This window comes from Aplysia californica, unplaced genomic scaffold (genome assembly GCF_000002075.1).
Source record: "Aplysia californica isolate F4 #8 unplaced genomic scaffold, AplCal3.0 scaffold00583, whole genome shotgun sequence".
Lineage (NCBI taxonomy): Eukaryota > Metazoa > Mollusca > Gastropoda > Aplysiida > Aplysiidae > Aplysia > Aplysia californica.
In genome coordinates, this window is record NW_004797853.1 from 77833 (window position 1) to 92130 (window position 14298).

General features: G+C 42.4%; 1 protein-coding gene across 1 annotated transcript; it reads left to right on the forward strand.

The window, feature by feature from the left end:
- Positions 1-6359: 6359 nt before the first annotated feature.
- LOC106012953 lies at positions 6360-6836 on the forward strand. The gene has a single exon (XM_013087389.1). The coding sequence runs from the start codon at positions 6360-6362 to the stop codon at positions 6834-6836; it is 477 nt and encodes a 158-aa protein (XP_012942843.1).
- The last annotated feature ends 7462 nt before the right edge of the window (positions 6837-14298 follow it).

The window sequence follows — 14298 nt, forward strand, 5'->3', positions numbered from 1 at the left end:
TGTGTGTGTTTGTGGGTGTGTGTGGTTGTGTGTGTGTGTTTGTGTGTGTGTGTGTGTGTGTGTGTGTGTGTATGTGTGTGTGTGTATGTATGTATGTGTGTGTGCGTGATCATGTAGGAGTATGATAAACCAATCATGGAGAAACAATATCAAATCAGAAAACAAAGATAAAACGGAGAATTGCAATCGCAGCATATAAACTAAAAATGATGACATCCACCTGAAGAGGACAATGCAAAGAGAGAGAAAAAAAAGTTCAAACTCTAAGAACATTCCGAAGACTGTTTTTAAAACTTGCTACTGGGCCGAGGGCATTTTAAAAGACATTTTTCTTTAAAATTTTCCCCGCGACAGCTCCTTATTGCTTTACGCTGTGATCAACTTCTCTCTTTCTTGTTCCTCCTTATGAACAGATTGGCGGGAGATTTGACTGCGCTCTAGTTAAGCTTACTGAAAATCGAGAGGAAATGTGACTGTTTGGTCTAATTGTATTCGATACTGTAGGCGATTACACAAAGTTCAACCGTGATGAAGAAATATAGTAAAATACTAGGGCCCTTTTCCCCGGTAAAATAACGTCAGCTGTCGCTGTTCCCCGGCGCAGCCTTTTTAACATACCAGGGCCTCTAATAAAAAAAACACACACTGCCCAATAACCGTGTATACAACACCGCGTTTCATAAAGCCCATTGATGAAATCGTGAAAGTGGAATTCACGACCGCATCAGACTGTTCAACAGTATCATTTCTAAAAGATTCTAGATTTATCCAATTAGTTTATGTCTTGAACGCCAAATGACGGAGAAAAACAGTTTTTTCCCTCTCCTGTAAGATTTGCTTCATATGGAATTCACGATTTCACCAGGCGACCGACGAAGTCACATTATTATGATGACACATGAGAACAAATGATTATTTTATTCGAGAAAAAAATGTGACTTAATGATCTGAACGTAACAGCACTTTACTCTAACTCCTGGTTCGTTATGGTGCCCATCTTTTGACTCTATTGGAAACAAAATGAAGGGCAACGTAGAAACATTTGCATCTATACTCGATTATAAGGGATACTGAGACTTGGAGACTAGTGCTTGTTTGGGTGCCCAGGGTGAGTTTTTACTAAGCTGATTTGCTCACTGGTGCCTAGAAGTAGAAGGCTAATATAGTGAGCGGAGTAATTTATGCAATTAAAAAAAAATTTCACGAGTGAAAAATATGGATATAATTTACACAGTGGCGGGGCGCCATTGGTGCAAGCGCTCCACCTAACCCTGGCCTTTACCCCCCCCCTTTTTTTTTCTAATTGTTCAAAACCAGTCAGTATTCTAGGTCTACATTACGCCTTCTACATAGGGCTGGATTCTGCTCGGTTAATCGAAGGCTTGCAAAGCAGCGGACGGCTTGCGCTAGAGGCTTGCGAGCAGGCTTGTGATTTGCTTTGCCTCCCGCTTGCTACAGGGGGGGGGGACTTCCGGTGAGTTGTGACTCGCGGACAGTCCTGCTGTACTGTGTCGTGACGCGGCGAACCTTCGTGGCTGTGGGCTCAGTACATATTACAGAAGATTTTCTGGTTATTTGCGTTGAGAGGCTTGCATCAAAAGTGCAAGATCGTTTTTTTCCCCCATAGTTCGGTTGTAAAAAACAAAAAGCTCTATTCAATGTACTTAAAAATTATTGGATCGGCTATTCTTACGATGTTAAGGCCTGTTCATTTTTAATGTGCACGAGCCAAGCGCTTCATCGTCGCACGCAAAAGACCTCAGTTTAATTCCCGTATGGGGAGAATTTTTTTTACTGAGAACCTCCGTCTGCCTGCTGGGGCGTTGTTCCCTTTCAGTCCAGGTTGGCCCTGACATTGGGTTGAAGTAGGCCTAGCCTGTCTCCTAAATGTTCTGTATGATGTCACTGTGAGTGTAACACATCTACAAAATATGTTACATACATACGATACAAAAACCAATCACAACAACCCCTGGAGTTTTCCATTCTAGGGTCTGCTTATTCTTATTACTACCAGAAACCCAGGTCTCTGTTATTACAATACCACACTCCCTCTCACTTATCCACTCGCTTAACTGATCAACGGCGGGAAGTTAAAAATAACTTCAGCTCTCTACGTCTCAAAACAAGCCTAGCCTCTCCCTTCCTCCACGATTCAAAATTCACACAGCGAGCAGTACTGCTGCTTGAACACATCGAGCTGTCCTGCGCCTGCCGCTCGCGCGCTGTAGCGAGACAGCACAGGTCAGCAGGTCCGGTTTCGAGTTTGTCCTGGGACAATTCACTAGGCCTAGTGCATGGCAGTACTGTGTGAATCGTGGGACTTGTGGCTGCGGACGGGATTTGAGACTTGAAAGCTGTCCGCTGCTTCCGCAAGCCTTCGATTAATCGAGATGACTACAGCGCCACGCCACGCAGTGACACTGTGGGCGGGATTTCTCACTCCCCCCCCCCCTCTCTTTTTCTGACATAAGTGGTTTCGCGGATTGCAAGCAGGGTGGGGATAATGAGGGGGTCTGACACGAGTGGCTTCGCGCAAGTAACTTTACATGGTGTCAGAAGTGGCTACTGAACAGCCAACTACTTCAAGAAAACACCCAAATTCAATGAAGTGCTAGAGTGTATCTATCAAGAACAGTGCTCTGTGAGAGTAGAGGTCTAGACTAGTTCGGTTTAGGCAGTTAAATGTTTGAAAACGGGAAGGATTTTGGATGTAGATCTTAATCTAGATCTAGATTCCTGAGCTAGAAACTAGAGATCTGGATAGAAGTAGATTATCTAGATGTGGTAATAGGCCTGGATTAACTAGAATCTAGATGTTTTGAACTATGAACAGTGTTGAGTTGGAACTGTGAATTGTTTGTTTGTTTGGGTCTGGAGATTCTAGACTTCTAGACTTACAGTCTTTTATTTGAGTAGATCTATTCTGGATTTCTAGTTCCACAACAAGTGAACAGAAATGGCACAACATAACAGGGAAAACCAGCAGAAGCAATACACAGCCAACGTACCCCTTCCATCAAAATTAAACGTAACAGATGGCACAGACCTAGCACAAGGGTGGAAAAAGTTTAAGAGAAACTTCGAAAATTATGCGATCGCCACCAGATTAAACAAGGAAGAGGAAGATTTCCAGTGTGCAGTGTTTCTAGCGACGATTGGTGAAGATGCTGTAGACATTTTCGAAGGTTTCCACTTCGAGGACGAGGCAGATAAGAAAAATCTCCAAAGCGTCATACAAGCTTTTACGATTTTTGCATAGGAAAGACACATGAAGCCTTCGAGTCTTAAAAGTTTCACATGAGGAAACAAAAACAAGACGAAACAATAGAGGCTTACATTGCACAACTTCGTCAGCTAGCCAAGTCCTGCAACGTCGGAGACACACAGTTGCAAGACCGCTTAATAAGAGATCAGGTGGTGATAGGAGTGAGAGAAGAAAGCTTAAGAGAAAAGTTTTTGGAAGACAAAAATCTCACCCTAACAAGGTGTCTGGATATAAGACGAGCATATGAGTCATCTGGGACACAATCGCATACAATGAGCCAAAGTACTGGAAACGAAGTTTCAGAAGTAAACAGGTTACAGAAAGGAAAGTTTTACAGGCAAGGTCAAAGTCAAGGTCAAGGTCAGGGCCTCAAGCAAAAATTCCAAAGAAAAGAAAACATAGGTAAAAAATGTCACAGATGTGGAAGAGGTCCACACGATAAACAAGAATGTCCTGCCAAAGATGCGGAATGCTACACATGCAAAAAGAGAGGACACTTCTCCACAGCTTGTAGAAACAAAGACAAGAAGTCGGTAAGACAAGTTGAAGAAATTTTCCTGGGAACACTACAGCTGGAAAACAAATATGGTGTCAGGGCCGTGCAAAGCAACGATGACTTGTGGCACGCAGAAATAACTACAATAGGAAAGCCAGTTAAGTATAGAGTGGATACTGGTGCAGACATCACGGTGATACCGGACAGATATTTCAAGAAAAACTCACCTCTAATAAAGAAAACAGAGAAGAAGTTATTTGGAGCAGGACACCAGGAACTACAGGTAAAATGAGTACTCAGGGCTACATTGGCTACCAGGAATACATCTTCAGAACAGGATTTGTATGTCGTCACAAACCTGAATGAGCCTCTGTTAGGTAGACCAGCTATAGAAGCTTTGAAACTCTTGGAGAGAGTGAACGAGGTGAAGAAACAAGGTATACCTTCGGAATATCCAGAGTTATTTACGGGGTAAGGAAAGATAAACAGGCCCTACAAGATCACACTGGATCAGGAAGCAAAACCGTTTTCTGTTGCGGTTCCCCGTCGACTACCCCTGCCACTGAAAGAAAAGGTGAAAGAAGAGCTTGAGAAGATGGTGGAGCAAGAAGTTATTGAGCCAGTCTCTGAGCCAACAGACTGGTGTGCCCCCATTGTTGCCATTCCCAAGCCAAACGGAAAAATCAGGTTATGTGTAGACTTCACCAAGTTGAATGAAAGTGTGCAAAGAGAAAATGTTCCCCTACATACAACAGATCAGCTGCTAGCTCAACTCTCGGGATGTGAATATTTCATTAAGCTAGACTGCAATAGTGGATTTTTTCAAATACCACTAGAGAAAGAGTCACAAAAGTTAACAACTTTTATAACGCCATACGGGAGGTACTGCTTCAAGAGGTGGCCTTTCGGAATCAGCTCAGGACCGGAGGTCTTTCAAAGGGAAATGACCCAAATCTTGTCGGGCATTCTTGGAGTGGTGGACGACATTGACGATGTCTTGACCAGAGGAAAGGATAAGGAAAAACACGACAGCAGACTTCATATGGTACTTCAAAGAATGAAGCAAGCAGGAGTCATCCTAAACGAAAAGTGTATTTTTTGCGTCAAATTCATCAAATTCCTCGGACACATTATATCCAAAGAAGGCATACAAATAGACCCAGAAAAGGTGGAAGCCATCACAAAGTTCCAGAGACCAGAAAAGATAGCCGATGTCCGAAGTTTCCTAGGCATGTTGAATCACATAGGAAAGTTTGCACCCTGTCTGGCAGAAAGGACAAACCCGTTGAGAGATTTACTAAGAAAAATAATATGGACCTGGGATGATCCGCAGGAACAAGCATTCCAGTCATTAAAGAAACAGATGAGTACAGCACCTTTCCTCATTCACTACAGTCTTCAAAAGTCAACAAAGATATCAGCTGATGCATCATCCTATGGCATGGGTGGTGTACTGATGCAAAGAGAAGGCACAGATTGGAAACCAGTCTATTATGTGTCAAGGTCCCTTACAGATACAGAGCGAATATATGCTCAAGTTGAAAAGGAAGCCTTGGCAGTTACTTGGTGCTGCGAGAAATTTGCAGACTTTTTGGTGGGATTGCCAAAATTCCTGATTGAAACAGATCACAAACCACTTCTTCAACTGATGAAAACAAAGCATCTGGATGAATTGACCCCTCGCATTCAGAGATTTAGGATGAGAATGATGAGGTTTTCCTACAATATCGTCCATGTACCAGGAAAGAATTTGGTAACAGCCGATGCATTGTCAAGAGCTCCGGTGGGAGTGCCAAGTAAAGAAGATCATCAAATGGAAGAAGAGTGTGAGCTACACGTCAGATCTGTCCTGGAAGGATTCCCAGCAAGTGACAAGAAATTGCAAGAAATTAGAGAGCATCAAGATGCAGACGAAATCTGTAAGAAATTAAAAGAATACTGTCAGTCCTCATGGCCAGCGACAACCAAAGTCGATCCAGTTATGAAGCCATCATTGGACGTCGAGAGACGAGCTGACTGACTGTGGAACAAGGTTTGCTACTATACCAGTGCCGAATTGTTATTCCCACAATATTAAGACAGGATGTATTGAAACGTCTTCACGAAGGACACCAGGGGATAGTCAAGTGCAGAGTGCTGGCTCGAAGCAGTGTGGTGGCTTGGACTGTCACAGCAAATCGAAACGTTGGTTACAAAGTGTCCAGACTGTGAAAAAGAAAGAAAGGTCAGCCCAGAACCATTGAAGCCGACAGTCACTCCAGACTACCCTTGGCAAAGGGTAGGTATGGATCTTTTTGTGTGGAAAGGTCCCACACATCTCCTAATAGTAGATTATTACTCGAGGTGGATTGAGATAGCTCATCTAAGAGAGCCTACTGCTTCAAATGTCGTAGAACATTGTAAGTCAATTTTTGCTAGATATGGAGTTCCTGAAGTCGTCGTCTCAGACAATGGATTCCAGTTCGTTGCACACGAGTTTCAAAAGTTCTCACAGTACTATGGTTTAACGCACCTCAGAGTAATGGAGAAGCTGAAAGAGTCGTCAAAACTATCAAACTGTTACTGAGTAAGTCTTATGATCCTTACTTGGCTCTCATGAACTACCGCTCCACTCCTTTACAGCAAGGACAGAGCCCAGCAGAACTTCTAATGGGTAGGAAAATCAGGACAAGAGTGCCCATTTTCCCAGAAAAAGTGGTCCCAAAGGGGGGAGAAAGGCAGGTGTTCAGGAAGATTGACGCAGCTTTCAGGCAGAGGCAGAAACAGGATTACGATCGAAGACATTGCGCCAAGCCCATGTCAGACTTGTCAAAAGGACAGCCAGTTTGGGTAAAAACCCCAAGGGATGCCAAGGCTACGGTTGTAGAAAGATCGAGAGACAGATCATACCTCTTGAAAACGGACAACGGCTTGAAGGCTCGTAATCGTCACCAGATCCGGCTGAGGACGGAAGGCGACGACAGTAACCATCTTGTGATCCCCAGAGAGTCTTCTATGTTGCCTCACCATCAGCCAGAATTACCAGCTGAGACACAACCCTTCATGATACTTCCACTACGTCTGACTACATAACGAAGTCGGGACGCCATGTCAGGCCTCCGCAGAGACTCGACTTGTAGACAAAGTTTCTGCTGTGTACAGTGTATATAAGGTTTCACAGTTATAGTTTCAGTTTCTGGTTGATGCGTTTAGCATTTTGAATTGTTCTTGAAATTGCTTGTGAGGGGGGATGTGATGTCAAGGGACATGACTCTTATCTTTACTGTGGGGACGAGATAATTAGGGGAGTGGCACGCCCTTGGATGACGTCAAGAGGTAGGCAGTCGAACTCAGGACCACGACGAGGCAACACTTATCTTGGACGGGGGCCCCCTGACAGACCCGACTCATCGGACCGCCAGGTAACTTTACATCCCCCTCTCTCTTTTGCTGACGTAAGTGGCTTCGCGGATTGCAAGCAGGGTGGGGTGATGAGAGGGTCTGACACGAGTGGCTTCGCGGATTGCTAGTTGCTGTGGACTTGAAGTTTTTAGACTAGACAAAGGAGGTTACAGTTTGCGCTAGACTCATCATGCTGGTGATTTGATTTGATGATTTGATCTAGTGATCTGAGGCTTGTGACTTGAACTACGGGCTTGCGAGCACGAGCGGGTTTGCTACTGGGGTACAGCCCTACTACTACATCCTTGCGATCCGTCAACCGCTGGCTGCGCCAGTGAAGAGACAGACGGCAAGGAAGGTTTATGCTCGTGGTACCGCTTGCGGTAGCCTGCTGAGAGCAAGCAAAATCTTTGCACCAAAGTTATTTTTGTCACAGTAGAGAAATTTAGGCATTGTTCTTCCCGCACAAGAAGAAAGGTGCATGAAAATACTCTTCGCAGCACCAAATTGGTGCAAGGTAAAAATTGGATCCAAGTTTCCGCGAGCCTATCTACTACACTAGTAGAGTCTACGGTAACTTAAATGAAGAATGGGCATCGAAACTGTTGTCCCCCTTTATTGTATAGCAAGTCCTGGTGCTGCACAAAGTAGTTACAAATCTTTAACAGATTGTGAGCATAGTGAGTTGCTAGTATTGTTTCCCTTTATTTCAGCTTTTATGCGGTTTCATCTAGAAACAGTTGTAAATATCGGTAGATGTAGATTAAGGGACATCCTGCAGATTCTAATTGACTTTCTCTAGAAATCTTAATACTAGCTACAAAGCCTATTGCCCATTTGGTCACTTTCCAATTATGCACCACCTTGTCTGCAACCCACGCGACGCCACTGATTTTACCGGAAGTGCAATACTAAAACAGCCCCAAGTATGGTGTTTGGTACTCATTTTCTGTTGCACGAATTAATTTAAACAACTCAACACTGCTTCTGTGATTTCTGTTTTTTTTTATTATAATATTTTTTGGGAGGTTTGGGGGAGGGAGGGGGATGAAAGACAATGAGGCGCATAACGGTCGAATGTAAAGCTATTGGACCACATTAAGTTTGGCTGTTTATGTTATAGATCTTTAATAGTGTCACATGTTTTCAATTTTGTAATGAAATAGAAGACTTGCTCATTATTTTCGGTATAGATCTAATGGTTTGAGCAGCGCAAAAATTATTTCTTATGTCTCTACCCTTTAAAAATTTTTTTGGGCAGTCACAATTTGGGCCCATCTATTACTAACAAATCATATGAACGGCTCAACATAACCCTATCTCCTAACGCTAAGTTTAAGACGAAATGAATGGCTGAACCTTACCTACCCTTAGGCTAGCGTTACGACTACAATGGAAGATTAATCATAATCCTATGGAAGAGAAAAAATGGCACAATAGTCCCTCCGTGTTTGTTCTTTTTAAAGAAGAGCCACAAATAAAGTTCTGGGTCAAATGAAGTTAATGTTGACTAGCAGCTAGATCTTTTTCACAATTGACAGGTAATTTCTTTTTCAAACAGTGTACTTTTTTATGTTACACATTCAACATAGCACTGGCCCTGTTCATCACAAGATGTTCCTTTCCTGCACCAGTGATGCAGACAAGTTGGGGATCAGTTTGAGTGGCTACAAGTAAATCTAAAATGAATGTTGTCAAAAAACACCTTAGTAAAGGTTTTTGTTTCAGTTATCAATACTCTGTGTAGGAAAACAATTGACCAGGCTACAAAATAATGTTACGTTCACTTTTTATCTTTAGTGAGTCCAGAGTTGTCGCAGTTGTTTCACTAATGTCCAAGAGTAGACTTAATTAAAACAGCAATAGAAGGAGCTTTAGTTTAAGTGCAGTAAATGGTCTACTTTAATTCTTAAAATCAATATAAACCAGTCTAATATCGACGTAAGAAAATACTACTTATTGGTATAATTTAAAAAATAATAAGTCAACACAAGAATGAAAAATACAGTTCCCAGTTCAATGTCATAGGAGGAAGTTTAACTCGATTTCTCAAATACTAGTACATGTATTCATCGTCTGTTTGGCTGACTTTGTTTTATCAAGAGCTTCATTGCCTTCCAACCCCTAATGGCAGAAAAACTCTGGAATTTTGTTCTATGGCTCATCTTGATTTGATTTAATGCCAAACACATATATTTGAGGAAGGGGTGGGGGGTGGGGGGTGGGGGGTGGAGGGAGATTTGGAATTGGAATTCGGGAGCAGAGAGAGTGGGGTGGTTGGGAGGTCCCCATGGCACCCACATCTTTTTATACGCCTTCTTAAAAGTTATATAGGCCCTATACGCTTTGGTTCAGTCAATAAGAAATAAACCACCTCCCAGATAAAGGGTTGATGAAGAATTTGCTTTGTTTTAAAGCCTATAGATCTATCTGTCTATAGATCAAGTACGCTGTATTATTGCTACTAGCAGATGGACCCCTTCTACGCACGGGAATAAGAAAAGAATCCTAAACCAGTAACAGAAAAATCTTGGAAGAAGCATGAGGTAAAAGACAGAAGACTAAGAAATCAAAGAAGGAAACAGATCTGACTCACCTCACCCATTAGGCCAAGTATGTAATCCATTTTCTTTTGGCATGTAGAATCTAGAGGCGCACATTGTCTTTGGAACAAACTCTACTGAGCCACACAGTGGTTGTTTTCGTACTGGACGGTTCACCTTCTAATTTCGATTTAGACCTAGATCTACCTTTGCTGACATTTTTCTTCGTTTCTGTTCCACAAAATGAGTTCTCTTTCGTTTTGGTGTGAGTCGGTTTTTTCTGTGGTATTCTCAGACATATTTTGAACATTTCAAACGACTTGAACAGGTTTTACGGGCTTCGATAACGAACTAAGGTATTGAGCGGCCGAATTCCTCCGCTTTGTGGTCAAGTGGTGGAGATATTAGATCTAGCCTAGATCTATCATCTAAGAATAGGATCTACAGAAACAAAATGTGATCTAAATACTTTTGACTTAGTTTACTTAAGATATTAGATCTTCAAAAAAAATGATCTTTGGATCCTGATAGAGGTAGGTCTAGATCTAGCCTTACTTTACTCGATAACTAAAGTATTCGTCTGCATCGCGGTCAAGTGGTTGAGATATTAGATCTAGATCTAGATCCGTCATCTAAGATCATACGATCTACTGAAGCAAAATATGATCCAGACTTACTTTACTTAAGATATTATTAAATGATTTTACGATCTGATAGAGGTAGATCTAACCTTACTTTACCATGCCAACAAAGGTGAAGTGTTCTTTTCGGATTCTTTGAATTAACAATTTTTCAGCTTTTGGTCATTTGCAACAAAACGGCTGGTTAAAAAAAATTAACTATCCCATGCAAATCCTCCCATAAATTTACATCTGCATAGAAAATTTCACAATTGTCTGTTGTGCGGTTTAGGAGTCTATACGATCCAAATGTTTAGGGCTATGCTCCGTTATAATATGGTTCAGTAATCTAGATATAGATCTAGTACGCCACGGCGCCCATGTAAAAAAAAAATACATCAACAAGGACCAAGCCTCACCAATCGCGTATGAGAGAGAGAAAACATGCTCAGCCCATTGCTTCAGCATGAGCTCCTTCACACACCTAGCCAACGACAACATGGCGGACGCCGCTATCGAATGTGGCCATCGCACAGCAAGGTGAGAGAGGGGCGTACCGTACCTTCTAGTGCCTTGTAGTGTAAATCCATGGGGAACAGCGACTACTCTAAGATATCGAATACACCCCATAGCCCCAGTTTATTATTTTCTAGCTCACCACGACCGACTCGATGATCTTGTAAAACATAGAATCTCGATATTTGAATGAAACTTCTTTTTTTTAAAATAAATGGCAAATTACCACCAGTATTAGTACCGATACCTGGTTAGCTTCCTCAATTTTCTGTGTATTTTAAAAACGTTTGTACTTTGGTTTATATTTTTAAATTAATAATTAAATAAATAAATAAATAAATGAATAAATAAATAAATTGCAGCGCATTTCCACAAAAAAATGCTCTATGCACTGTACAATAATACAAAGAACATATGCAGTGCACAGCTCCTATAGTAATCCTTTCTTTCTCTCTCTCTCTCTCTCTCTCTCTCTCTCTCTCACACACACTCACTCTCACTAGCAGGGGCGGCTCATGTGTCTCAAAAGTGGACGTGGACAGGCGTGCACAATGAAGCTGTCGCAGGCTGAAGATTTCAAGGGCATGGTAAATGAGATGGTGTATAATTTTAGGATCTTTTTATTCTTTTTACTTGTCGCTTTGATTTCTAGAACTTAAAATCTGTTCGTTAGCGAAACCTCAAATTCGTTTATCATGAGAACTGAACACTCCAGAAATAATTTTCACCACACCACCACAAAACCATTCAAAGGCACAACCCATAGGACGGTGACTTACGTATGTCACGATGTCACATTCCCCTCCCTTAGGTTCACTTTCACAGAGTCACTTAAAATAGCGGCAAGACGATGAAACAATCATAGTTCACTTGAGCACTCCGCTGGATTGCTCCGAGGCTCACATACTTTAAGCATTGGATAGCGTACAGTCTATCGCGTTTATTTTTAGACTGCCTACTGAGGGCTATGCTTTGGCACTATTCAGCAGGAGCACATTTGAGATGTGCCGGCTTATTAACATTAATGTACCTCCAAACTCGCTAGGAGTGTCGTCATCGCCTGGGTTATCCCAAAGAGCGATTTATAGGTCAGGTTACCACTGTTGAATATCTTATAATGTTTTATTTCGTTAAACCGTGTGGACTTTGGCATGGCATAGTAGATGATTTACGGCGCTATAGACACAGAAATGACAGCTACGGCGCCAGCGAGGACCTTGTTTTTGATTATATTTGGCTAGTGCTTGTTTCTTGCTTCTTTTCTTTTATGTTTGTGGGTGCTTTACGTAATAGAATATTTTAAAAAATTGAGCGGCACTGCACGACCGTGCTCAATGGACGAACTGCGCTTGCTCACTAGTCTCACTCTCTCTCTCTCTCTCTCTCTCTCTCTCTCTCTCTCTCTCTTCTCTCTCTCTTCTCTTCTCTCTCTCTCTCTCTCTCTCTCTCTCTCTCTCTCTCTCTCTCTCTCTCTCTTTCTCTCTAGTTTGAAACTTGTTTGTTCCTAAATAGGAAAAGTTATCGCTGTAACTTGCTAGAATCACAAAGATTTCATGATCTCGTGTTCTTTTATTCACTGAAGGAGAAATAAAACAGATTTGTTCCTGCCAGTACAGGGGTATGAGGTTGAATGTGCCACCCTTCCCCCCCCCCTTCATTTTTATTCCACCCCCCTCCCAAAGTTTATAAGTTTATTAGTTTATTAATTTTTGACCACTTTCCAACGCCCTCCCCCCATCCCCCGTTTATTCCTATCCCCCTACCCCACCCCCTTGTATTCAATACTTTACAGTAATGTTACCCAAGACCCACAACTTACAATCCTTCTTTACGTCATGTGCCCAGCGCAGGCCCCTCTCAATTTTGCATCAGTGCGTATAACTCACTGGAGCGAGCGGAAGTTTACATCGGTAACACTGCTAGGCTACTGATCATCTCGAGTGGTTTATCTACTCTAGCGTTACTATAATTTCTTTGTTTTAGCAGAGAGAGAGAGAGAGAGAGAGAGAGAGAGAGAGAGAGAGAGAGAGAGAGAGTTTAATGAATATTATAAGTATCTAGATCTAGATTTTGTTGTGTATTCAGTCGGAAAGTAGTGGTTGGGGAATGACCGAAGTGCGACTCTTGTCTTCATGCCAGGGAATTGGCGGAGACACGCTATCATGCAACTTGATTCATACTATCATATCAACAGTAGTTAAGCTCTGTTGTTTCAATGGCTTCTCTTTCGGTGCTTTGTTTCTTAACTTCAGTTCATGATGATGGATTCTAACATTTGGGAACAGCTCGCTGTGTAGTCAACAGTTACTGTTACTGTATTGGCAGTGGCAGTCTTAACTTTTTGAGCGCTAACTGCATAGGGGAAGGGGTGGGGGGAGGGGGTGTCAGTATCTTTGTTTTAAAATGTTGTCTGGTGCTTAGTTTCTTTCTTTTAAATAACGTATTCTTAATAAACCCCCAAATGCAGGGGCGGCTGGTGGTTTGTAGAACTGACCGACTGTAATTCCCATCGACACCCCCCCCCCTCACACACGCAAAGTAACGACGTGCACTCGCTATGTACAAAAAGGCAACCTGTGTGCTGACAATTGATACCTCACCAATGACGCTGTCCGACGTAGATGAAGTCTAGAACCAGATACTGCACACTGTAGCCTACTAAACACACAGCCACATACTACATACACATTGAACAAATTTATCCCATGACAATGTCCGATCCGATTCAATAGTTTTTATGTTCTATGCTCTTCTATGCTCTCAGAAAACTGCTCTTTAGAGAACAGTGTCAAATGTTAATTATAGAAATTTGAATCTAGCTGGGGTGAAGGTCGAAAAGAGGAAAGGGGAAAGGGAAAAAGGGCGGGGGAGGAGGAGGGTGTATTGTTTTAGGCCCAGACCCTGACAGACGAACGGGGCGCTTCCCTCTCCTCGTTAAAATTCCCTCTATAACATTACTGGGCAGGACGAAGGATCGCCAGTCCAGGGTCCTGGTCAAGTAAGGTAACTCCAGGAAATAGGTGACAAAGAGAACACACAACAGAACCATGGGTGGCTTAAAACTCAAATAAAAAACAATTATGCTAGACTAACAATAGAAGTACAAGCAGTAATAAGAGACAGGTTGAATGATGAATGTAACTGATGAAATTAAGAAAAATAATATTGTATTAGTACTGCAGACGTGGTCCTTCCTTCGTAATTCGTAAGAAGCAGCAGAGGCCAATTGGCAATTAGAAGCCGTCTTTTTAGCTCTCTGGGCAAAATCTGAATTCGCCCGGAGGCTGACGTCTCCGCCGCGCGGGCGGTGTTCGGGAAGGTCCCGCGCCCCGCGCAGAAAATTTTAGATGCGGATAACCCAAGACAGAATAAGACAAGACGGGACATAAGACTCATTATCGTTCCAACTGGCTCCCCTTGGTAACCAGCTAGCTGCGCTTTTAAAGCGTAAACAAACGACAGGAAGAAAGAGCA

What these genes read in the sequence shown, in the direction of transcription:
- LOC106012953 (XM_013087389.1), top strand. Translation starts at nt 6,360, where the DNA reads ATGAACTACCGCTCCACTCCTTTACAGCAAGGACAGAGCCCAGCAGAA.